Source organism: Lissotriton helveticus, chromosome 12 (genome assembly GCF_964261635.1).
Source record: "Lissotriton helveticus chromosome 12, aLisHel1.1, whole genome shotgun sequence".
In the NCBI taxonomy this organism is placed as follows: Eukaryota; Metazoa; Chordata; class Amphibia; order Caudata; family Salamandridae; genus Lissotriton; species Lissotriton helveticus.
Window position 1 is genome coordinate 544,420,260 of NC_136073.1, and position 27,458 is coordinate 544,447,717.

General features: G+C 47.7%; 1 protein-coding gene across 1 annotated transcript in view; it reads right to left on the reverse strand.

Moving 5' to 3' along the window:
* TK2 (thymidine kinase 2) overlaps positions 1-27,458 on the reverse strand; it is a 268,608-nt gene that overhangs the window by 219,838 nt on the left and 21,312 nt on the right. The window contains exon 2 of the mRNA XM_078671285.1: positions 26,264-26,301. Within this exon, the coding sequence (XP_078527411.1) occupies positions 26,264-26,301 (38 nt within the window). The remainder of the gene's footprint in view (positions 1-26,263; positions 26,302-27,458) is intronic.

Below are 27,458 nucleotides of genomic sequence, written 5' to 3' on the forward strand. Positions count from 1 at the left end.
CTTGAGCCCCTGGCAATTCAGATCAGGTCTACGCCCTTATTCGCAGGCATTAGGTGGGAGGAGGGGTGGGAGGACAAAGTCTCATTATACGCGGACGACATGCTCATCTATATGACCGCACCTGAGGCAGGCATCCCGGCCCTACTAGACCTCTGTAACACTCACGGGCACACATCGGGTTACACCCTAAATTGGTCGAAATCTACCATATATACATTACATGGCCCGGCGCCGAAATTGCAGGAGAGCTGTCCTCTACTTACGACGACGGCCTCCTTCAAATACTTAGGTATTGTCCTCACAAGTAAAGAAGCAGACTTTTTTGCCAGCAATTTGAAGCCACCCATAGATCGCCTGCGGGCGGACGTTAGGCATTGGGCGGCCCTGCCCCTGACCCTACTGGGTAGGGCAGCATTATATAAGATGATGGCCCTCCCGAGACTCCTCTATGTTCTAGAGAACACTCCACACCTGGTGCCGCCACGGTACTTCAAGCAGATCGTGGCACTGGTCAATACCTTGCTCTGGAATACTGGTCCGGCACGTATAGCTTACGATAAGTTGGTTAAAAGCTGGTACGAGGGAGGAATAGCGCTCCCCAACATTCAACTATATTACTGGGCGGCCCAACTGAAAGTTAAAAACTACTGGATCCACGCCCCGAAAGAGGACCCTGCCTACCGGGCAGATTGGTCACAACTAGGAACGGACTGCATGCTGTCTGTGCTCTATAACAAGTCACAACTTAAAACCCTACTTGGCCCGACCAAACATACGGCGGCCCTGTGGCACATGGCACAGGCCCGACTGGGATGGGTGGGTCGAATCACCAATATGACACCGTTATGGGACACAAAGACATTGGGGAACCTCAGAGGCTGTAAGGGATTTGAGCGGTGGGACTCCATAGGCATTTCTACGGTAGGGGACCTCTGGGACAATGGCACGGTAGTACCATTTACACACCTGCAACAGCAGTATAACCTTGCACCCACAGAAACATTCCGATATGTTCAAATCAGACACGCATTACTACAGGCGATTCCTGCAGGCACCACTCTACCAGACTCCTCCCCGTTAGAAGATAGACTGCTAACAGAATTCATGGTCCAAAGCGCTACCTCCCTTACGTATAAAAAACTGATCAATAATCTCAAAGACCCAACGCTGAAACTAAAAGAGAAATGGGAGGGGGAACTAGGTGGGACAGATGAATTTGAATGGAATGAGGCGTTGGCCTCCCCGAAGGAGGTTGGAATCTCAAGTAAACTCAGACTGGTGCAACTTAAAATCCTGCACCGCATCTACTATACAAGGACGCTATTACATAAAATACAGAGAGCACCACATCCCTTTTGTTTGAGAGGCTGCGGGGAGGAGGGGACACTGCTGCACACACTATGGGAATGCCCACAAATACGTGAATTCTGGAGTCAAATACTGCGCTCGATCTCCCAAGCCCTTAAACTCTCTATACTGCCTGAACCGCGTAGGTGCCTTTTGAACATCTGGGACCCCAATGACCTGAATAGATACGAACTGATATGGGCGACTCTGGCTATGACAGTGGCTAAGCGGGATATAGCGCAGAAGTGGGGCGCACCAGACCTGCCCACCGCCAATAGATGGGCTAAGAACATGGACATCCTAATGGTGACAGAAAGGGTCAGTATACGTGCTACGTGCAGCGCCCCGCAAATGGAACAAAGTATGGGCGGCGTGGAATGTATACAGAGGTGAAATCTGTGACCCCCTACCAGAGGGAGATGACCTTGACTCGGAGGGGGAGGAGGAGTAGCTGACCGGCTAAGGAGTAGTTGCCTCAGTGACAACACAAGGCGACATTATTGGCTCTGACCTGGCTATGTTACGACGTGCAATCTAAGACATATGCTGATACGGGATGAGGGTGGAGACACACTGGCTATGATGACACATGGTTGGGGGGGGGGGGGAATGGGAAGTTTGTTATTCTGTACTATAAAAAAGTAATGTTTTCATTGAATCGTATCCGAGGGGAAATGGAGGAATACACTACAAGCAAAAGGACCATTGATTACTGTATCTACAAGTCTCCTAAGGTTAACTGTAACACAGTCCTTGCTTCAATGCGGTTTCTTGTCACATACGAAAAAGTGAAATGTACAAACTGTAACGAATACCATCAAATTGTGTGAAACTGATTAACCACTATTCCTTCCTATTAATAAAAAATTTTCAAAAAAAATAAAAAATGCATCGTGTGAATTAATTAAATATGCATGCGATATAAAATATTAGTGATTTTTTTTTAAATGATGACATATATATATACACACACACATACATACACACATGTACTCACCCCTAGAAAACAGGTTCACATATATCTAGGTGGCTTTCAAATTATGCAATACAAATCTGACTTTACCAGTAAATTGGGCTTCTAAAAATATATTTTAAAGTCCACGAATAAACATCACACTCGGTGGAGATAAAATTATTGAATGTAATATTATTTCCCAATGATTTCTTATGAAAAAGCTAACCCTACAACTGTGAGAAAAAACTTTTTTTGGGGGGGGGGGGGGGGGGGTATCTTGTCACTGTAAGGACATGCTTAACATTAAACCTTTAAATACCAGCACAGTTACGACAAAGAGAAGCTGCCATGGGTATTCCAGCTATAAAATCAGCAGCAGGCACTACTTTAACTAGACCTCAAGACATTGTTAACAAATTTGCATTGTTCTATAAATCTCTCTACACTGCTGAAAATCAAGCTGAAGGTGATAAATTAGATACTTTCCTTACACAAGCAAACTTACCCTGCCTATCCGATGAAGATAGAGATATACTACAGGGAGAAATTACCAAGGAAGAGATCTCACACACAATAACTAATTTACCCTATCCTAAGGCACCGGGCGAAGATGGCTTCCCTGCAGAATTTTATTGATGGGCAAGTACAGAAGTGATTGATTCCCTTTACTCTGCGTTCCAGGAAGCAGAACATGAGGCTTCTTTAAGTCCCATATCTAATAAAGCTATCATTGCTGTATTACCCAAACCTGGGAGAGACCCTTTACTTTGTGGCAGTTATCGACCCATATCACTATTGAATTGTGATATCTAAATTTTAGCTAGCATTCTAGCATCTCGCTTACGTAGAGTTCTATCCTCTTTGATCCATCATAAGAAGTCGGATTTCTTCCAGGACGTTTTTCTAGGAACCATCTTCGCACATTAGCCCACACACTTGGTATGCCAAAAGTCTTCAGAACGATGCATTAGCCTTGTCACTTGATGCGGAAAAGGCATTTGACAGTATTGAATGGGAATATCTTTTTTAAGTGTTGCAAAAATACGGGCTAGGTGACCAATTCATAACCAAGATACGCTTGCTATACGATAATCCTACTGCTCAGGTAAATTGCGGGGCTTTATGTCAGAACCATTTCCAATCCGCAGAGGCACTCGTCAAGGATGTCCCCTTTCCCCACTTCTTTTCCTTCTAGCTATGGAACCTTTGGCGGCCACAATACGCCAACCTACCAATATCACAGGTATCACTCTTCCGATACGAGAATCAAAAATCTATTTGTACGCGGCGGACATCCTACTTACAATTCCGGATTTGCCTAATTCTTTACTGTCAATACTTCATATTATAATTTCTCCTCTTTTTCTGGGTACAAAATTAACTGTGACCAAAGTGAAGCCCTAACCATTTCAGATGGGACTACAAAAGCGGCAATACATGGATTTCCCTTCCATTGGCAATCCTCGTGCCTCAAATATTTAGGCATATTAGTGAATAAAGGTCTGGAAGGGATGACTATGGACAACCTAAATCCCCTCATTATCCAAATGCAGCGTAACTTTGAAAAATGGAAAGTATTGGGACTATCAATGTGGGGCAGTGTACAAGCCATAAAAATAGTTACTCTCCCACGTTTTCTATACGTTCTTGGTATGCTCCCCGTTCAGATCCCTCTAATCACATTACGCTCTATAGATTCGAAAATAAAATCCTTTGTATGGAACTCAGCTAAACCTCGTCTTTCAGCCCTTAAATTAAAAGCCCACCTTTCTTATGGAGGAATGAGTTTACCTTCAGTGGAACATTATGCCCTAGCTTTACAGCTATCTCAAATGACTTACATGATTTTAAAAAACTCTGACGTACCACATTGGGTGCATCTAGAAATATATCTCTCATCAACAGAAACAGGCCTTTCCGTCTTATATGGGACAGGGACTCATCATAATGACATCATAAATCCAATCTTATCAGCCATGCGTGGGTCCTGGCAACGAGCACATAGATTATTGGGTTCACATCCCCGTCTCCATAGAAAGGCTCCATTATGGGACAATGCGAGCATACATATTAATAGACAACCAATATCTAGGACTCTCTGGAAAGCAGCAGGTATTCATACCCTAGATCAAGTCCTCTCTGATGGGGAACTTAAGACATTTGTACAATTACAAGAGGAATTTGATTAGTCCAACATACATTCTGCAAAATATACGCAGCTTTGACAGTCCTTGTGGAGAATCAACTCAGGGCCACAACCCTGGTTGCCACAGGCATCACCAGTAGTAACATATCTTCATACCTAGAGGAAGAGTAAAGGAGTTACGCCTGGTCTATACCAAACACTCACATCCCACCTTTTCTCACATCCTCTCTTGCAGGAGTTGCGTATTAGATGGCAAACCAAAATATCAATTTCATATACGAATGATGAATGGACAGGGATTCTTGAGGATCTAAATAAGGGTGCACGTGAAGCACGATTGAAATTTTGTCTGTTCAAAATCCTTCATGATTGCCATTGGTCACCAACGAAAATACATAGAGCTGGCTTGGCTTCCCACGCTAATTGCTGGAGATGTGATAGTAATGCTTGTGACATATCTCACATCCTTTGTGAATGCCCAATGATACAATTTTTCTGGAATTATGTGAGTAGAACTTTACATTCCACAATGCCTTTGAAACCTCCGCTCTCACAAGCTACCATTCTTTTGCATGATAAACGTCAATCACAAACACGCTCTAAATCTCAGCGCCGACTTTTACACAGAGCTTTAGCTACAGCAAAAATATGTATATTGCGGCAATGGAAATCACCTAACCCATCGTCACAGGAAAACTGGTTAGTTACCATGATTCAAACACCTTCTTATGAACGTATTATATACAATATACAGGACCAGACTGATTTGTTTCTTCAAGTATGGTCACCCTTTTTAGGTCCAGGCAATAATACTAATTAATATTTACAGGGTACAACTCAAATTAATCAGTGATTTTATTGACAACTAGTAAATAATTCCTTACAGATATCATATCTATTATTCTCCACTACTTTTGAAGTGTTTAGTATATATGTTTTTAGCCGATACCTTCTCTAAATATATTATTATTTATTTTTATATCACCATTCTCTTCATATTAATCTTTACTTCTACCCTTCCCCCCCTGGATCCGTAACATTATACCATTGGGGCTGCAATATTCAACTTTATTTAACCTTTTCTTCCCCTCCTCCCCTTTAGGTTAATCCATGCATTTTGTAGAATGGTAATTATGCACCTAAATTATACTTAGATTATCACTTACTATATCAACATCCATCAGACACATCTATTCACATTCATGTTATGGCTTTCCATTTCTTAATCTTCTAAAATGATTCTTTACAAGTATTTTACATTACACTTTTTATCAATCTTAAACTACTGCTTTTAAATCCTTTTATATGTCAGTCTGGATCTTGTTATTACTATTGATATTTATATATCCATTTGCGCTTGGATTTTCTTATATTACCTCCCTTTCCTTCTTTCTTTTCTCCTCCTCTTTTCCTTTCCTTCTAGGTTCATTACTGAATTAATAATTTATATATTTATATACTATTGTTAGTTGTCAAGAAACGTAAATTGTATTTATTCTTTCCAACAAATGTATCTATCTATTGTAAACTATAGTTTAAGTTATTGTTCTCTTGATGAAAGTTATGCAAAAGTTTAATAAAAAATTACAACACAAAAAAACCTTTACATACCATTGCTTTAAATACCATGCAGCCTCCCTTATGGACCTTAAGGCTTACTTAGAGGGAATTAGTAATATTTAAAAGGAGGGATTATGTCTGTCAAAAGAGGTTATTTTGACTGGTCCCATTAGCAATTTCGAAAGCGCACAGACAGGCTAAAGTGTGATGCATGCAGTTATGTTTGAACTATCACTGTAGTGGGTGGGCACAATGGGTACTGGAGTCCACTAGCGACATTTAACTTACAGGCCCTCAAAACACTTTGTACCATATATTAGTGACGTATAGGTAAATTAAATATGGGAGTATAGCTCATTTCAACATGTTTTAGAGGGCCACAGCACATGTCCTGGAGGCTGGTTAACAGAGCCCACGCACAGAGAAAAACAAAAACGAAAAAACAGCAGCTTCAGCCCAAAAACAAGCAATGACAAAGCCAATAGGTTTCGCTTATGCGTAATCTACAGGTTTTGCCAATGTTTTTTAGACATGTTGCACAGCAGCATGGGCTGATGTGCAGGATGGCTTAACGTAGAGAGAAAAAAAGAGCTGTAATGCAGCCAGTACTTTTTCACTGGGCCAATATGGAACAAAAACCCTCATTAATGCAGGTATAGTAATACTTTTGAAACCAAGGCATTCTATCTTCACACTAGCAGGATAACTGAATTTTCAGAACTTCCTGTTCTGTAAAATCTGACGATTTCTCCATACAAGTTGCCTCCTTGTCTCGCATAAGAGAGGTCAAAGTAGCCCCAGGCTCTTTGGCAGAAGCCATACTTTGCGCGTCTGGAGTGTTATGCAAGAATAACAGCCTCGATAAACTCTTCAGAGACAGCCAAGGAGTTTTATGCATTTGTTCGATGGTCTGGCATGAATATTTAATTTTGACATGTAGTACATTTACATACTAAGTTTTTGCTATGGTACCTGCTGCCTCAGAACACTTATACCATTGTATGGACAGTGTAAGTACCTACACAGGCACTGGGGGCCCATTCTAGGCGCTCACACTAGGAAACATTTCAACATGAACAGTAACTGAAGCAAGCAAATAAAAAATAACCTTCAACAAGATCCCAGAAGTTTGTATGCAAATGAGGACATGTGTTGGAGTCTGGTTAGCTAAGTCCACGCATAGAGTCACAAAAACAGCAGCATCAACCCAAAAACAAGCATTGACAAAGCCACTAAGTTTCACCTATGCGAGATCTGTTGGCTTTGTACATTTTTGGGGAAATGTTGCACAGCAGCATGCCCTGCTGTGCCTCAAAGAAACTCTGATTTGCTTTACTTTCAGCTATGCTCGTTTTTCTTTGCTGCTAATCTTTGGCAAGTAAAGAAATATGAAGAGAATATGTGCATGTATTTTAAAAAATACAGAATTTTACTTTCATAGGGAAGAGGTATCCCTGCAATATATCATGTTGAGCATCCATTGTCTATGCAAGGGTTTTGAGTGTTTCCCCCAGTGAATGGCTACTCTCCTCTTGGCCAACAGCAGTGCCACTGCCGTACATTTCCGCTGTTGGGTACTTACCATTGTAATTAATCCCTGCAAACACACTCGTAGAGTACATTCAACAGGGCACATCGTTATAGATCGAAGGGTCATAAGTCACTTTATCCCCAGAATTCCTGAATCGGAAAGCAGGTACATGCTAGATGCAGAAAATCTGCATCAGACCCTCCACATCTTGTACACCACGTGTCCTCCCGCAGCCCATATCTGTGCCACCTAGCAGGTGTGTAGTACATGTGTTGTAAATATTTGAAATGTATAATGCACAAGCTACCATTGGGGGTCAGCATCCCTGTCCGGGTACATCAGAATTCCCATTCCTCTTGTGCCAATGGCATCTCTAATACATGGTTCCATCTCTCAAGCGCCTTTTTCTTGCGCGGTGCGTCTTCTGCCTGCATTGCATTGTATAGTGTTGTGACTATATGTCTTCTCGTGAGGTCAGTGATCAGTGTCTGCAGGGCGGTCAACGTGGGGGGCGCCTCTGGAAATGATGGGTCTAATGTTTTAATTGTAGCACGAAGACGGTAATATGTAAATTTAAATCAAGGTATTTCCTTGCGAATATGGGTCATGTCTGCCGCATCCATGAAATGTCCCTATGGGTATGCATTGCCCATCTTCACAATGCCCACCCATTTAAGTAGAGTAAGGCCCCCTTCTTCCTGAGTCACTGATTTAGCTGGGTGATGTCACAGTGGCATTGCCTGGGCACACAAGGGGAGGTTACATCCTCTAGCACCCACGGCATTCCATGCCGCCGTTGTACAATGTATCTTGTTTCTCTCTGTGGGTGGTATGTCTTTGTGCTGGTGCAGGAGAATATTTATCAGTGGCATTGGGTATGCATCTTCCATTTCCACTGCCAAATGTGGTGTATAAGCAAGAGGGTGAAACCAATAATGTGCATACCGATCTTGGGCGCATAAATAGTATAAATTAAAGTCTGGTGCATTGAAGCCTCCCTGGTATATGGTAGCGGCATAGTGTCCCATTCTATTCTGTGTTCTTTACCCACCCATGCTAATCTAATCATGCGAGTCCTCAATGTTTTAAAGAAGCAGTTAGGTTGCACTATGGGGATGTTACTAAATAGGGAGAGAAACCTAGGTAATACTATCATTTTCATGATGGCTACTCTATCCACCGGTGATAACAGTATATTGATCCACCTTTCTATTTGATCTTATAGTTTTGTTATTGCCGTACCATAGTTTTCCCTTACTACGACCTCAGGGTCTCTACGTATCCATTCTTAGGTACTTCACTGGTTCAGTGCTCCATTCCAGGGGATAATCCAAGTTGTTGGGGCTAGTAGAAGTGGTCAGCGGAAGTATTATGGATTTTCCCCAGTTGATACGGAGGCCGGAATCTCTCTCAAACCAAATATATTCTCTGAAAACGGGCAATAGATGTACCGTGGGGCGACGTACATATAGGACCATATTGTCTGCAATTAATGAAATGCCTATGGGGAGTTGCTGGAATTTTAGCGCAGCTGGTTCAAGTTTTTATCTTATCACACATAAAAGCGGTTCTAGGGCTACCGTGAACAGAATTGGGGAAAGAGGGTACCCCTGACTCGTACCAGTGTATAGGTAACTGCTCCGTTGTGTGCCTGTTTATTATGACTCTCACCACTGGCTCTGTGTATAAGAGTCTCACCCATTTTATAAAGGTAGACGACATTCCCATACGCCCTCCTATAGTGAACGGATACTCCCACTCTCTAGATTTAAAGGCTTTGGCAGCATCAAGTAATACCGATGCAGTATCCAAGTCAGGGATCAACATGTGTTGGAGTGCAAATATTGTATGCAAATTATGCATGGTGGAATGTGTTGGAATAAAGCCAGACTGGTAATATTATATTTGGCAGTAAGGGCTGCAGTCTAGTGGCTAAAATTTTCACTAAGATCTTAGAGTCAGTGTTTCTAAGCGAGAGTGGGCGGTACGAGTCACATCTCTCGGGCTGTTTTTCCGGCTTCAGGTGCGCTACTATCATGGCTTCCCGTAGCTTCAGCGATAGAGTCTGTTTAGTATATGCCTCTTCATACATGGCCAAGAGTTAAGGTGTCACCAGGACTTCATATAAAATTCACTGGTTAGCCCATTTGGCCCTGGTGCCTTCCAGTTAGGTAATGATCATATGGCTTCCCGTACTTCTATAGCTATGGGTTGCACCAGGTATTCTTTTTGCCCCTTTGAAAGCCACACAATGGCAATTTCGTCCAGATATTCTGCAATTTCTGTTGCTGTAGCCGTTTCGCGGGAATCATTAAGGGAGCAATAATCGTCAGAGAATGCTCTCAATAGTCCCTGTACATCATAGTAATCATCTCCTCTTCTATTAGTAACTTTTACTACGGTACATGGTCTCCTGTCCAGGTGCAACTTGCTATCCTCCCTGTATGCCCTTGCCACGTAACAACGAGCTATGTAACACAGCCCTCGCACTGTCATGTGCATTTACTGTGAGAGGTGGTCCCTAATGTTGGCCATGGTTTCTGCCCAGTCTGACGTTCATACTCGGTTTCTAGCTGTTTTAGTGCCATTTCTAGTTTCTGCAGTTTCATGCGAATATCTTTTAAAATACCCGCATTCGTGCTAATGCATATTACCCCGATTGTCGCCCTAAAGCTTCCCACAGGGCATCTTCTCCTTCCACCGAGACTTTATTTATCTTAAAGTATTCCTCTATAGCTTTCCGAATAGTTTCTTTATATATTTGATACAACAAGGTTGTGGCTTTGAATTTCTATATATACTGTATGGGCACGTGTGTGGGGACGTCTATGACCAGCTTAACTGGTTTATGGTGTGAGCAAGTCATTGCAAGGTATTTGACCTTTATCGTCCAATTTCTAGCCCCGCCGGTCACCAGACAGTAATCTAGTCAGGACCAAGTGGCATGCATCGACGACATTAAAGTGCCCTCTCCTGTACTTGGGTTACGTAGCCACCACACGTCCACCATTTGGATCTCTTCCATACCAAACTCTTCGATACCATCCAACAGCACCTTTGCCGCCTGCCTGCTGTGACTGGGTGATTGCGATGACCTGCCGTATGCTGCATCCAGCGTCACGTTCAGACCCCACACCAAACGATCTCCGTCTGAGGAAGGGATCGCAATCTATTCCATACAGTTGTATATAAGTGTGGGTCATCCATGTTGGGGTCATAGGTATTCACCAGCGTAATCAGGGAGTCATAGGTTGCACCTTGTAGGATTGTATATCTGCCTTGATCATCTCAACCAGTAGCTTGTGAGCTACTGTAGCTCTCCAGCTACCTCAGAGTAGCTTACCTGTGTGCAGCCCAGCTTATTAAATTAGAAAGTTTTTGCTAGGTTGAAATATGATACATAAAAATAATTGAAATTATATAGCACTAATAATATTAGTAGCTGTCAATGCGTTTCATTGAACATGAGTAGCTCTCAATACAGAAAAGGTTGAAGACCCCTGGCTGTGGACTACTCCTCTGGAATACGTGAATATGAGGAGGACAGCCTCACCCCAGCCCATCTCGCTCCCATGGTGTTCTCTGTTACCTTGGTCAAATGGGTTTCTTGCAGGAGAGCTGCCTTTATATTGTGTCTATCTAGATAGGCTGGTACTTGTCGTGTTTTGCTGGGGTCATTCAAACCCAGGCGTTCCAGGTGATCATTGAGATTGGCTCCAGCCGCTGGGAGCTATTCATTAATGTTCCAGTGAAGTTCATATGCCCATGTCGCTATTGTTCCCAAAGGGTGTGCAGCATCTTATATTCATTAGTGTACCAGTGAAGTGCATAGGCCCATGTCTCTATTGCTACCCATAGGGTGTGTAGCATCTTATTCTGCAGTATGTTACGTTATAGCAATTATCTAACAATTCTAACACCACACACATCACCCACTTCAGCACGCCAATCATGCCAAAAGACCCCCTATATGCAACATAGCCACTGCTAACTATACGAACCCAATAACATAGCACTGCTACTCAGTGGTCTGAAAATCCATGAATTAGCCTGGGGTATTTCCTCAGGGGGGCAGCTGCAGTCACAGTAGCCACCAGATGGACAGGCGTGGCTGTGAGATTTAGTTGTGCCTAATCTATTAAACCTTTTTGGATGAGTACTGAGAAACCTCAATTAGTTCTTTGTTCCTGTTATGAATTATTAATCAATGATAGATACATTTTAACATGCTTTACCTTACATGGAGTGCACATCAATTTTTATACCCATATCGGCCTCTTAGGCTTCTCACCACAACCAGTCGACTACTATCCTTATATTCATCTCTCCTCTCATTGCATCATGATACCTAAAGATCAGTGAGCGCATTCTACAACCAGCATCTGTGACAGGGCCTCAGCGCCGAAGATATTTGCCCACATGTTATGTTATGTTAACGAGGTTTTATATAGCACTCGTACACCCAGAGGTTTCATGGCGCTGACTAACAGATGCTATGGAGGTGGCAGAGTTATGCACGAGCCTGGGTGAACAGCCAGGTTTTAAGCTGCACGTGTGCTGAATGTATAGCTCCAGTTTCCCAGTATTTGTTGTTTCAGGAATCCCCATGATACAAAGATAGTTTCTTCTAGAGAGGCCTTCTATATCTTCATTCTTTGCTTGGATTAAGGCAAGTACTTTTTCCATGTTGAGACATTTCTTATTCAGAGCTTGTGTGGTATCCTAGGAAGTGGAGATCTTTTGTTCTGCCATGTCAATTTGGTTGCATACTGCTCAAGTTTTGCTGTTAAATTATCCATTCGCAGTTTGAGGCGATCAATTTGGCCATCAATTGACTGCAAACTCTGTTGCATCACAAGCAGAGTATTCACCCTCTGTGGAGTGTGGTACATCCGTCTCTTTTTTGTAATTATTGCATTATTCTTGTTGTTACTGCTTTATTTGTGCTCCAACATATTATGTACCACAGCTAGTAGGTTGTTTAGCATGTCCGTCCTGAATACTGATATATTACAGTCCCTTTGTATGAGGAAACCCTCAGCGCAGTCCTGCCGCTTCAATATTCCAATCGTCTGCGCTTCTCTTTGCCCCCTCGGCCCTCTCGAGATGCATTGACTACATCAGTCAAAGGGCTTCGAGACTGGGATTGCGTGCCACATATTAGGCACCCAGGGTCTCCCTACGGGGGCAGTCCGGACTGGCCCACAGTGACACATGCTTTATTTTGCATGGCTCTGTGTGGGCGCGGAGTCATTCTCCCAGACCTACTCCCTTACTGCGCCCGCACTCGCCGCGTTTCTTCGTAGCTCCTACTGCCCACAAGTGCTCTTATGTGCTGGACTCCGCTCTCCGGTTCAGTTAAGGGCAGCTCCGGTTAGGGCAACCAGAATGTTATGCAAGAAAACTGGACATTTCACAAAAGTAGAAGGACTATAATTTTACGTCAAGCGAGCGCACAGAATGACAGCACTCCTCTGCAGAGAAATACAAAACAGGCAGTAAGAAAATATATAAGATGCAATTTTTAAACCCAGTATCTTGCCTGTGAAATAAATTGCTTTCTTGGAACAACTGCTAACTATCCCTGCTTTGTAAAACATAAAAAAACCTCCCCCGTTTTTAGTCGACCCTCTCCAAAAACCGATACATGAGCTACATTTCTCGAAATCTGCCCAGGCAGCTGGTGAAAAACGGGGACCGTCCTGGTAAATCCGGGACGCCTGGTCACCCTTGCTCCGGCGCCCATCCGAGGCCCGCAAACACACCACCGCCGCTTTCGTAAAGCTTCAGTGGCAGTTTCTCCATGGCAGCACGTGCCACCAACTCGCTCCTATAGTGTAGAGTGTGCGTGCCTCAGGCCCCTTCAGGCCACGCCATCTCTGTCCCGCTGTTTACCAACACCAGCCATCAGGGAAGACAGCCTTCCAGGGCGTGCCATCTAGAGCCCCACGAGATCGGCCGATCACCAGACCCACCTCCAGAGGCTATATTCCAGCCGCCGGGCACCGGGTGCAAGCACTCGCCCCCCACCTCCACTTGCAGGGCCTCAGTCATTCGCCCCGGCCTCCGCGTTTTGTCTCGCGTGGCCTTCAGCTTGTTATCTCAGTCACAGCAGTTTTATAGCTGTAGTTTCCTTTTTGCTTAGGAACTTTCTCTTACCAGCGGTCGTACTACCTCTCAGCAGCTGTTTTCTATACAATTTATCTAGTAAGGTCGCCAGATTACAGGATTCCTTGCGGATATTGAGCTCAGGGCTGGCGGAGCTGCACTACAGCGCGGCCATCTTCCTGTGGGCTCTCAAGCACACCCCCCCTCCCCCCCCCCAAGACATTTCTGTCTTGGTTTTCAGCATAGAAATTAATTAAACCAAGTATACTAACAATGCCCAACAGCATCATTTTTACTGAACAGCATTGGAATTACAGAAGATTCTAGACTGTACTGCTAGTTATTGTATCAACTACTGAAGGATAAAAGGCAGAGTTAAGAGCTGAATTTCGAACCTGTGACCTTTAAGATACAATAGGTGTCAGCAGCATGTGCTTAACTGTTGGAGCAATCATGCTTGCATGGCAACACTACATAAACTAAGTAAATCTACATGAAGAGGTCCCATCTAATTCAGAAGCAAAGAACTTTCTCGATGGGACCAATTAGGGAGAAAAAATAATGTGGCCTCCCCAGCCCTGGAGGGACGCGTCCGTCACAACTACGTGCACCGGTTGGGGAAGGGAGAGGGATCTGCCGCTGACCCAATCGCGGTCCGTGAGCCACCACTGCAGCTGTCTCGCAGTGCCCTCCGAGATCAGGACGTGGTCGGACAGGTTACCCTGATGCTGGGCCCACTGAAACTTCAGGTCCCACTGCAGAGCCCGCATCCGCCACCTGGCGTGATGCACCAGTAGGATGCAGGAGGCCATCAGCCCCAGAAGCCGCAGCGTCAACCTGACCGAGACCCGGGATAATGGCTGAAAGATGGGAATCAGAGCCTGAATATCCCGGACCCACTGTTCGGGTGGATAAACCCGAAACCGCTCCGATGAAAAGGAGCTTCTGAGAGGGACACAGGTGTGACTTCGGCACATTGATGGAGAACCCCAGCCGGTGCAGGAGATCTGCCGTAGTCTGGAGGTGGCTGACGACTGTCTGAGGCGAGCCCGCCTTCAACAACCAGTCGTCGAGGTAGGGGAAGACTGAAACCCCTAACCTGCGCAGATGAGCTGCGACCACCGCCATCACCTTTGTGAACACCCGTGGGGCGCTGGTAAGGCCGAAGGGGAGCACGGTATACTGAAAGTGCTCGTGGCCAACCGTGAACCGCAGGTAGCGCCGGTGGGCCGGCAGGACGGGGATGTGGAAATAAGCGTCCTGCAAGTCCAAAGCTACCATCCAGTCGCCTGGGTCCAGGGCAGCTAGGACCTGAGCCAGTGTCAGCATTTTGAACTTCTCCTTCCGGAGGAAGCTGTTGACGTTCCTTAGGTCCATGATAGGGCGTAGGCCCCCTTTGCCCTTCTTGGGTACCAGAAAGTAGTGGGAGTAGCAACCACACCCTACTTCTGGCCCAGGAACGCGCTCGATGGCCCCCTTGGCCAAGAGGGCCGTAACTTTCTCCTGCAAAAGTCGCAAATGATCCACCAATACACGGTGGTCAACGGTGGCATGGCTGGAGGAGTCGCCTCGAAGGGGAGGAAGTAGACCATTCGGACGATTTGCAGCACCCACCTGTCCGAAGTGACAGTGCGCCAGTGGAGGTGGTGATGGCGAACCCTGCCCCCCACTGGCGTCACATGGGCCTGAAAGTATGGACTAGGAGGATTTAGAGGCGGATGCTGCGGGGGAAGGTGTGGACTGACCTCGCCGTTGACCCCGACCGCCGGGACAGCGCTTCCCACGGCCGCCACCGCGTTGGGTATTACCTTGCGGAGCGTGGCTGGCAGCACGTGTGGGTACACCCCTTCCGTGGCCACGAAAGAGTGAAAGGCAGTCGATTGCTGGCGCGGGGCCGAGAGGCCCAAGGACTTGGCCGTAGCCCTGGAGTCCTTAAAGCGCTCAAGCGCATGGTCTGCCTTGTCGCCAAAGAGGCGACGGCCATCAAACGGCATGTCCATCAGTGTGTTTTGGACATCGGCCGAAAAAGTTGGCGGACCTCAACCAGGCGTGGCGTCTGACCGCCACCGTCGTTGCCATCGCTCTACCTAGTGAGTCGGTGGTATCCAGCCCACACCGGATAGAATATTTGGCTGCATCTCGGCCCTCCACAAGGGCTTGGTCGAGTTTGGCCCGTACCTCCAACGGACACTCTGGCAGCAGTTCAGCAACCGTATCCCACAGAGAGTGGGTGTAGCGGCCCAAGAGGCATGCGGTGTTGGAAGACCGCAGTCCCAGACTAAGGGACGAGAAGATCTTTTTACCGTACTGCTCGTACCTCTTGGATTCCCTGTCCGGCGGCGCCGACGGGAATGCGGTCTGGGAATTGGAGGCCTGGATGACCAGGCTCTCGGGGGTGGGGTGGGTGGACAGGAAACATGGGTCGCCCGGGGCTGGGCGGTGGCGTCTCGCCACGTTCCTATCTACGGGCGAACCCGTAGCGGGCTTGGACCAAGTGCCCAGAAGAACGTCGGTCAAGGCCTCATTAAAGGGCAGCAGAGGCTCGGCAGAGCTTGACTGCGGTTTAAGGACCTCAGTGAGGAGATTAGTCCTCACGGCCGCGACGGGGAGCTCAAGACTCAAGGCTTTGGCAGCCCTCATCAACACCACACTGTATGTTGCCCCCTCCTCCGAAGCCACGGTAGGAGGGGAGACAAAACCAGTGTCTGGAGAGGTGTCCAGGCCACTGGCCTCCCCAAGGTCTCCTGCCCAGTCCTCATAAGACTGACACTCTCGGGTCAGAGGGTCCTCAGACCCCTCCCAATCCCCTTCATCACCCATCTCCTGATACTCAGGGTTCGCAATCAATGGGGCCTGTTCATAGAAGTTAAACTCCCCAAGCGGCGTCGGGAGCGACGCCCATCGGGGCCGTCCCGACGTCGGAACAGGAACGAAGGGGGTATCGGGGACGGCGCCGCCGGAGGCGACACCTGATGGTCCGACGCCGGGGAGGTCGTAAGGTCCACCGGCGACGACCCAGATCCCGAGGAAGGGCTAGCGGGGTCCCGCGGCGCCGGGCCCGAAGGCGCCGGCGGTGTTGGGATTGTGGGTCCCTGCGGCGCCGGGCCCGATGGCGTCGGCGGCGTTGGGGCCGAAGCACCCGACGGCGTCGGGGCCAAAGCCCCCGACCCGCTAGAAGCCCCAGACGGGTCCGGTGGGCCCGGAGGCGCCGTGGAGCCCGTCGGAGGAGAGAGTTTCCTCATGGCCATGTGGAAGCGCTCGATCTCCTCCGGCGTCGCATCTTGCCCAGGGACCAGAGGGTGTGGAGCTGGACGCGGCGCCCGCGACTCTGACGGAGCCGCGTGGGTGGTGTCACCCGAACCCCCGGCCGCATCGCGCGAGCGTCGGGGGGAGTCCGAAGAGCGATGACGCCTCTTGGACTTCTTGTGCTTCTTACCTGACGACGACTTCGACCCGGAGGAGTGCAGCCTAATCTTGGAACTGTGGTGGCTCCGAGCCCGCGACCTGTCCCTCGACCTCCCATGGGACCGAGACCTCTCGCGGCGCGGGACCGACTGCCGGAGTCCGAGTCGCCTGTGGGACCGCTCCCACCTGGCTTTCGAAGAGAGGGCCCGGCAGTCGGAGCAGGTCTTGTCGTCGTGGTCGACGCCTAGACAAGTTAGACACAGGTGGTGAGGATCCGTGACCGACATCGTGCGGTCGCAATCCTCGCAGTGTTTAAAGCCAGGCATCCCTACAGCACCGATCGGAGTCGTAAGACTTCGAGAAATGATCAAAAATGATCAAAAAAGTTAGTCAAAAATTGACTACGGGTTACTGCTTTTTCCAGATCTGCGCTTGCTGGCGCGGAAAAAAGAAGAACTGACGTCAGCACGCGGAGGCGGCGTCTAAGTACTCCGACGACGTCATCACGGCGCCCACGACGCCGACGCGGAGCCGCAGACGACGCCTACCGACGCGCAAGGGTACTGCTACGCAAAAGTTTCCGGATCCAGTCTGACGCCTGGGGATATTCTAAGTTAAGGAATCTAATACTAACGTGTCTCTTTCAGATCGCAGATACCAGAGGACAGCTCTGCAAAGAGTCGTAAACGACGCTGCTGATCAGTGGATTGTCTTCCCCCCACTTCCCTTCCTTTCCTTATTATTCTTTTTCAGTGGACGAGGGGTGGGTGGGATGGGTGGGACTCAGGGTTGAGGGTTGGTTGGGGGTCCTTTCTTTTTGTCTTTGCTATTGCTACATTTGTTGACCCGCTCCATGCTTATTACCTGCAGGTGATGTCAGTTATTGCGACTCATATGTCTCATTCGTATGTTGCCAAGGGAGCTGAGGGTCTTGTTTGTTACTCTCTGGGAAATTCTATGAAACGAATAAAAGATTTAAACCATAAAAAGCTGCCAACAACAGCATTACAGTTTGAGCCGGATTTGTTTATATTTATCTGTGTGCATGCCCAAAAAGCTCCATTTCTGGTGCGACTACAAAGCCTTAGGGGCAATTATTCCCTATTCTGCTTACAATAAAATCTCCCATTCAGTGAAGTCATTTTCTGTGAGTGTGTGTGTGGTGAGGGGGCATGTTGAAAGTGTGCTGCTACCCATTTGAACGTTTAGATGAATGTATTAATAAACACGGTGATAAAGTGGAGCACTTCCTGAATAACAGTGAAAAATGCAGGCAACGCCTGATCACAGATCTCAAGTCGTCACGTCAGGTGTGTGTTCGTTTCACCAGGACTGTTTCCCTGAGCATTCTGGACCATGTTGTTGTGCATTTATTACCATTACGAAATGGACGTTTACAACCAGATGTTATGGCTTTTCCCAGCAAAAAAAAGATAGTTTACATTCCCGCAACAACTAGAATAGAGATAAAAGCGTTTGCATGTGCTAATGATGCCTGGCAACTTGCGATCTTCGAGTGCTGACTCACAACTGATACACACTTACTGATGACAGCAGCGGTGCGTGCGCTCGTTACGACAGTGGCAAGATTTCCTGGCATAGGCAATTCAACATCACGCAAAAAGGAGGGCTCTTGTTAACAGGAAGACCAATGTTTGTATCCTTGAGCCACAATCAAAACAGCAACATGAGGGTCCCACTCAAAACCAACCCACACCCTCTTCACATTAACACACAAGAACCTGATTGTAATGAAACGTACTTATAGTGCCTGTTACACAACAAAAACTCGCTTCTGGACAACTGTTGACACGAAGAAAACAGACAGAGGCATAGGGAAACGAGCTGTAACCCTGTTACTATTGGTTGATGTTTCATGCACTGAGTTTGTTTACACTGCAGCATGTGATCTAAACTTGAAACCTGTACACTTTACGGAAACGTTATCGGTTTCCAAAGGCAGAAGAAGGGAAACCGAGATAAAGGCTTATAAAGCAAGCACTGAAGACTGTGAATCTCCTGAGGCGGAAGCCGGGAGAACTGCTTGTGTGTTTCCTTAACTATTTTAAACATTGACTGTATTTTGTGTTTTTAAAGCCTACCTGCTGCTCCTTTGCACTCTCACGCCCAGCGGACTCTAGCGCTGACGTGGATCGCCATTCAGGCTTGCCGCCATTTGCTCGGCTTCTCGAGGCCACGCCCACCTCCCTAGGCCACGCCCCCCCACAGACTACTTTAGGCGCGCTGACAGCGAGCGCGACCAGAAGACTGCGAATCTCCTGAGGCGGAAGCCGGGAGAAGTGCTTGTGTGTTTCCTTAACTATTTTAAACATTGACTGTATTTTGTGTTTTTAAAGCATACCTGCTGCTCCTTTGCACTCTCACGCCCAGCGGACTCTAGCGCTGACGTGGATCGCCATTCAGGCTTGCCGCCATTTGCTCGGCTTCTCGAGGCCACGCCCACCTCCCTAGGCCACGCCCCCCCCCACAGACTACTTTAGGCGCGCTGACAGCGAGCGCGACCAGAAGACTGTGAATCTCCTGAGGCGGAAGCCGGGAGAAGTGCTTGTGTGTTTCCTTAACTATTTTAAACATTGACTGTATTTTGTGTTTTTAAAGCCTACCTGCTGCTCCTTTGCACTCTCACGCCCAGCGGACTCTAGCGCTGACGTGGGTCGCCATTCAGGCTTGCCGCCATTTGCTCGGCTTCTCGAGGCCACGCCCACCTCCCTAGCCACGCCCCCCCCACAGACTACTTTAGGCGCGCTGACAGCGAGCGCGACCAGAAGACTGTGAATCTCCTGAGGCGGAAGCCGGGAGAAGTGCTTGTGTGTTTCCTTAACTATTTTAAACATTGACTGTATTTTGTGTTTTTAAAGCCTACCTGCTGCTCCTTTGCACTCTCACGCCCAGCGGACTCTAGCGCTGACGTGGATCGCCATTCAGGCTTGCCGCCATTTGCTCGGCTTCTCGAGGCCACACCCCCTAACACCTCAAATATGTGCCTTTCCCGGCCGCGCAGCGGACGAGCGCAGTTTGCGCGCCAAAGGCGCGCCTAAGGCAAGCCCGTCTGCGCCCGTCCGCGCCAGCTCCGTGCCTAGGGCCCGTCATGCTGTTAGTTCTCCTACTGCCCAGAGACTAACTTGGACCAGATCACAACTCCTGGACATAGGTAAGGCATCCCGCCCGTCACCTTTGCCTGGCTGCCTACCCTTACCCATCCCCTTCTCACACAAATGCCCTAACTGCTCTTTCTCGCTTCTCCCCGTCTGGGCTCGCCCTCACAAACCCGTCAACATCAATCCCCCCCCAAGAAAACCTACTCCCTGGGGCTAGTGAACTGCCGCTCACTACCCGGCCACGCCAATGACATCTGGCTTCTACTGTCCTCTTCACCCTGGGACATAGTATTCCTAACGGAGACCTGGATCAAAGTCTCCTCCAACCCTGACATTGCCCTAGCTATTCCTACGGGTTATACATTTACCGGTCTTAGCCGCGAAGGCTCCAAATCAGGAGGAGGAATAGGGGTAATCCTAAGGAATCACCTAAAAATTATCACCAGAAAAATTACTAATATCAAAGCTATTGAAGCTTTATATTTCTCTATCCTAGATTCCAACACTGCCGTCTCCTCCGGGATCTTGACCTACGTTCCCCCTAACTCCCCCCAAGCTGCCACTCAAGAGCTACTGGCAGTGACAGCAGATCTATCCCTTAAACACCCCGACTTTATGGTATTGGGAGATTTTAATCACCATGTGGATGTTAGCAGCTGCAACCGCGCTGCCCAACTCCTGGAATCTATGCAAAACCTAAATCTATCACAAAAGGTAACAGGCCCCACTCATACCGCTGGGCACACTCTCGACCTCATATTCTCAAACCATGAGAATCTTAAAATCCTCCCCCTTTTACCCCTCACATGGTCTGATCATTATTTCATACCTTTTGAGATTTCCTTATCTCAAATCAAAAAACAAGAACCCACCATAAGAACTCAAGGCAGAAACTGGCATAAACTCTCTCTAACTGCCTTAGAGCAAACTTATCTCAACAGGCTCAACCCACTTCCCGACGACCTGGACGCAGCAGTATGCACACTGAACAATGACCTTACTTCTGCAATAGAAAAAAATCGCCCCTATGCGTCTGCTCACCTCCCACAGACAAAAACCTTCTGCTCCATGGTTCACACAAGAACTCAGGGCTCATAGAAGTAAGTGTAAAAAGTTAGAGCGACTTTGGAGACTGAACTATGACCCTGCAGCCAAGGCCCTCTACAGACAAGGCCTTAAAGAGTTTCGTAAACTTAAACACCATTACATGAGCACCTATTTCTCTGACACCATTGCCAAAGCAAAGAACTCCTCCAAGACCCTCTTCAATATAGTGAAAGACTTCACTCAGCCCAAAGCACTTGCTGCCCCAGTTCCCATGTCTCAAACACTGTGCGAGAATCTATCAAATTTCTTTGAAGAGAAAATCATTAAGATCGCAGCAACTATCCGTCAAAGCGGCATCGTCAGTAATGAAGTCCCCGACACTAACCATAACCCTGCCTTTACAGCCTTTCAAACTCTTACCAAGGAACAAGCTACGAAATTATTTCTGGATTGTAAATCAGGCTCACCTCTAGACCCTGCCCCAGCCTTAATCCTGAATGATATTGCCCCCCTAATCAATAACTCCCTACTTGAAATCTGGAACTCCTCTTTATCTACCAGTGTTGTCCCTGCTGCCTGGAAACATGCATTACTTATCCCAATCCCAAAAAAAGTAGGCATAGACCCTCTCTGTCTTGATAATTACCGTCCGATTTCACTTCTGCCCAAACCCGCTAAAGTACTAGAGAAAGCTGTCCAATTACAATTATCAAGCTACCTGGAATCTAACTGCTTGTTTCATGACACCCAGTCTGGCTTCAGACCGGACTTTAGTACTGAGTCAGCACTACTAGAAGTTTCCGAATCAATTAGAGAATGCACGGATAGGGGAGAGGAGGCCATGTTGGTCCTCCTCGACCTGTCCGCTGCATTCGATACCATCTCGCACGACAAACTAATAACTCGCTTACAAGAGATAGGGATCAGCGGACCTCCCCTTCTGTGGATAAAATCATTTCTAAAAAAACAGAACTCAACAAGTGATGCTAGGATCCTTTCTCTCTGCTAAAAAGCCACTGACTTGGGGTGTCCCACAGGGCTCTGCCCTAAGCCCGCTTCTCTTCAACGTGTATCTCAAACCATTGGCAAAGATTGTCGAATCATGTGGCATCAAAGTGACTTTCTATGCCGACGACACCCAGCTGGTGTTCTCCTTCAAAGACCACGCTGAAAAAACCTTTGACAACTTTCGCCATTGCATGCTAAAGATCGCCTCATGGATGTCTGAGAACAATTTAAAACTCAACACTGATAAGACAGAAGTCTTATTTTTTAATCAGAAATCTCCCCCACCTCCTAATATCTGGTGGCCCACCGAACTATACCCTCCCCCAGTGCCTGTCCTAACTGCCCGAAACCTAGGATTTCAATTTGACACCTCCCTCTCCTGTAAAGCCAAAATCAGCAAGGTCACCTCCGCTTGCTTCGGGAAGTTACGCATGTTAAAAAAAATCACTCCCTACCTACCGCCAGACTCCCGGAAAACAGTTGTCCATGCCCTAATAACTTCCCACCTAGACTATGCGAATAGCCTATATGTAGGTGCCCCATCTTATCTCATTCACCAGCTACAGAGAGTTCAGACCGCTGCGGCCAGGTTAATCAACAATATCCCTTTCCGTCACTCCATCTCTCCCCACCTTATCAAACTCCATTGGCTCCCAATTAAACTACGGATCCAATTTAAAGCCTTGACCTTGCCTTTCAGAGCCCTTAATGACCGAGGCCCGACATATCTCCGTCGCAGAATGAGGTTCTCACAGTCACAACGTAACCTCAGATTCAATCACCTACGCCTAATGATATCTCCTCGGTTTTGTCTTGCACGTACAGGAGGAAGGGCTCTCGCAGTGGTCACTTCTAAACTCTGGAACCAGCTACCCACAGAGTTGAGATTCATGACTTCAGAACCCTCCTTCAGAAAAAAACTAAAGACCTGGCTTTTCTCCCAGATCTAAACCCTCCTCCTCTTCCCCCCCGACCCTTCTGAGATTAATGTTTTCAGCGCCGGGACACCTCCGTCGGAGGTAGCTACGCGCTTTATAAAATACTAAATAAATAAATAAATAAATAAATAAGCATTCCTTTTTGCCCATTTTTTAGGCTTTTTTGTTTGGAGATTTCTGGCTACACACATGGAGACACTTGGTGTTATCACTCGCTGTTATTTGTGTGTGGGGGATAGCAGAAGCAGCGACGGATGCACCCTTTGTTTAAAGGAAATGCTGCATTTGTGTTAAAGGACAGAAGCAACGTCGGTGAGCAAAGCCATTTAAAACAAGCGCGGTCGCAGGAGCAGTTGGGCAGTAGCAAGGATAGCTATGTATGCACACAAAGCAGAGTGCGGTCGGTGACATCACAGCAGGAATAAAGCTTTTCACACTGTGGGCTAAAGGTAGCGTTTGCTGAACGCCCCAGGAGGCTGCCAAGGACGCACCATTTTCTGCCTAAGTGGCCCCAGGCTAGCAAGGAGCGCTGTCCGGAAGGAGAAAATGCCGGCTGCACTGTTGAAGCCTCCGTTGTGGGGGCCTGTCTTTGATGAAGCCTCAGAGCGGCCTGAGGGTTGCCGTAGCAACGAGGGCCCTGCAAGGGCCTGGCCTCCACGGAAACCCAGAGGGAGAGTGCTCTGCCTCCAGCAGCTAAGTAGTTCACCGTTGCCCGTGAGGACCACCCGAGGTCAAGGAGTCCGTTGGGGCTAGTCAGTTCTCCTGCATCCCCAAGCAGATCGAGTGGCACTGTTGCCAGCGGGGGGTCGGCTTGCAGGCAGCACCGTAGGAGAAAGAGTGAGGCGAGCGGCCTGCTGCCGTCTCACTGTGTTGACGTGTGCCCTGCCCAACTCCCAGGTCAGTAAGCCAAGCGGGGAAAATACCATTATGGAGGTCCCGCTCTGCTGCATTGGTTGCCTTTACAGCCGCATTGTCTAGGGAGGCCCGAGCCGGGTGCCCAAAACGCTAATCAGCCGTCGCGCACCAAGACTGTGCGCGCAGAGCTGATTAGCAGTTCGCGGAGTGGCTCGTGGGGGTTTATAACATTACATCTGTTGGGATTTAAATAGTCAACAGTTCGGACGTGGAGGCCAGAATGAGGTCCGCGAATGAGGGCAGCGGGAGAGTGGGGAGGGGCAGAGAGCTAGAGGAGTGTGCAGAACGCTTTGTCTGGATGCTACGAGAAGCAGAATGGCGAGCGCTACTTTGAGAAGTTTGCTTTTAGGTGGGGGGGAATTGAAGGAAGGAGTTGCCTCTACCAGAATGCAGAGACCGTAAACACAATACAAGCACACCCACCAAACATGATGAAACCAAGGTGGTGTGCACTTGTCCCGATGGGCCAGCTGAAAAAGGTGCAAGGGCGGTAACAACAAGCCGTGAGCGTGCACATGGGCTGTACAGGCGCCCTCGCCCGCGAAAGTGAAAGCGCGGGGGAGCTGCGAAAAGAGACACTGCTAACGTCGCCGTACATGTTCACAGCTCATGTCTCCAAAAGCGCGCGTTCACAACTCATGTCTTCAATATCTTCTCAAAGCTCGTGCACCTCTACTGTCCCACTTCGCTAAGCGAGTCGGCAACAATACAGCTTGCTTACGCGAGCTGTGCATGCGCTACATCGCTAGGCGAGACCTAAAAATGGGGGTGATCATGCAAAAAAGGCACTTTTGTATACCACATTTACTGCAGCACAATGCATAATTTGTTTTTACACACATACACTCTGACTGCAAGCCGACAGGAAAGGTATTACCTCACGGTTTATGACTCCCATGCAGCCATAAGACCTGAATACCCCCAGTCTGGCCCGTGCCCCAGAATGAGGCACCAACAGAACTCATGTGGATCATTAATTTGGTGGAACATTTTTATTATGGCCATTTCAAAACATACTCTTGTTTAAATACACATTCATGTAAGGAACATACTTAAGGTCAAATAACACCAACATATCATGAAGAATTAAGCCCTCATGGGAAGGAAAAACCCTACACAATAAACGGTGCAGTATATGGCCTCACGAACACCAACACCAGAGACCTTTTGCAATCCCAAACACCATTGGACCACACAGGTGTAACCACCTGCACCAGTGGGGGGCGGTTCTACCTCACTGAACCCATGTACTCATACCAGGGCACAGGCCCAAACACTGAGAGGCTGCGATGAGGTGGGAGGGAGCTGCAGCCCCCTGCAGCCCCCTGCCCACCCCAGTGATCTGTAGCCCCCAAGCTACATCCTCTGGTTGGCTCAGGACTGCTGGACCCTACCCTTGGTGATGTTCTGGGGAGTCTGCTTTGGAGGAACCCTCTGCTGACCAGGGGTGAATTTAGGATTCGAGATCCGGCCACCTAAACATAGGATTGGGTGTGTGGGAAAATTGACTTGTTCCAGCCGCTGCTGCCGCGATGCTCTACTCCCGGAAAAGGCAGAGGTCAGGGGAAGGGGCACCTATATAACCCCCCCCCCCCTGGCCACTACGGGCGGAAGTGACGTGCATCCAGCCCGACTGCATTTTCTGACGCCCAGGAAGTAGTAATTGGCAGGCATGTCGCCGGATCGAGGCAGGGCCCGGGCCACGGTGGTCCTAGGTCCTAAGCGTCGTGCCGCCCTATGGGGGGTGCTCTGTCCACTAGTAGCCTAATGTTCAAACATCTGAGTTTACGGATGCAGAAACCCTGCTCAAAATTTACTGGGCAGAAAAACATCTGGTCAAACTAAATGTGGGTTCGGGCAGTGGCTGTCAGAACCAGTTCAGCACAGTTGCAGCCTTTCCCTGCTCCATGCAGGTGGTAAATGGGGCCAGAAAAGGAAGCATTATTCAGTCGAAATCAAGGGTCCACGAGCAGTTTTTGGCCAGCAACCAGGTTCACGTGTTGTTTCCCGTTCTAGGATGAATATCTTAGAATACCTATATTTATGGTTGAGAAAACCTGACACAAACATTAATTCTGGTGGCCTGGCATCTCAATACCTAAATCTAGCTGGTATGAAAAGGGGCCCTTAGCATGAAAGCAGAAGATAATGAATATGTCATAAGAAATAAAGACAAATATTTACCACAGTTTTTTTCCTGCTTCCATTTTGCATGATTTTACCTAAGAAAGGAAACAACAGCAAAGGATAAGCGAAGAGAAGTTGTAAATATTGGCATCTTTTCTTGGTATGAATACTGTGGTTCACTTTACATGAAATTTTTTAATCACCTAAAGCAAACGAGACAGCTGTTTGAACTACAAATACTTGCAAGCAAGGCAATAACATATCAAACCACTACGCCTATTGTGGCTCAACCTTTACTACCTTGCACAGTCTATTTACAACATATAGACTCTGGCGTTGACCTGGCAATCACCCAACCCTTTCTGCCATTTATGTTTGGGAGGCAGTTAACACTTTGTCACTTAATGTCTGGCTTTTTTGACGTAGATAAACAGTGTGTATTGTAAACACAGAAGAAGGATTGTAAACACAGAAGAAGGACTGCAAACACAGAGGGAGCTGGAAACAAAAAAGACTGTAAACAGTGTGCAATGTAAACACAGAAGAATGACTCGATATGGAACTTTCAAAAAGGACTGGAAGCCAGAGTTACTTTCTAAAATAAACCTTGTACGCCCCGCCCTTGACATGTCCCAGTGTACCACTTTTTAGGTCGAGCTAAACAGTTAGCAACCTGAAAAAGACCTAATGCTATCTTGCCACAAATTACTACAATAGCTTTCACAACACCCTTAACCCCTCTGCATCCCTTTCACATAGGGCTGCCACTTTTCTCCGACACTAATTCCAGACTTATGTTCTTGTTTTAACATTCTGCAAAGAGCCAGACATAATACTTAAATAGTACCTTGTTTCATTTTTAGGTCTCGCGCCTGCGATTGCAGGGGCGAAGCCCCTGCTGTCGCAAAGCGAGACTATTGCGATTGTTTCAGCTTTCAAGGAGTAGCGAGACTTGGAGACAAGAGACTTGCACGCGCACGCAGCCTGCCGGAATCGGATCAGGTCGCGCTCGTGAACACGCGCTCCGATTCTGGCAGGCTCTTCACAACACATGCACAACACACATACAGACCCCCCCGCCGCGCATACACACACTCACACACACACACATACAGAACCCCCCCCGCCGAGCATACACACACGCACACACATAGACCCCCCACCGCCGCCGCGCATACACACACGCACACACACACACACACACACACACAGAGAACCTCCCCCCCGCCCCCGCGCGCACACACACACACAC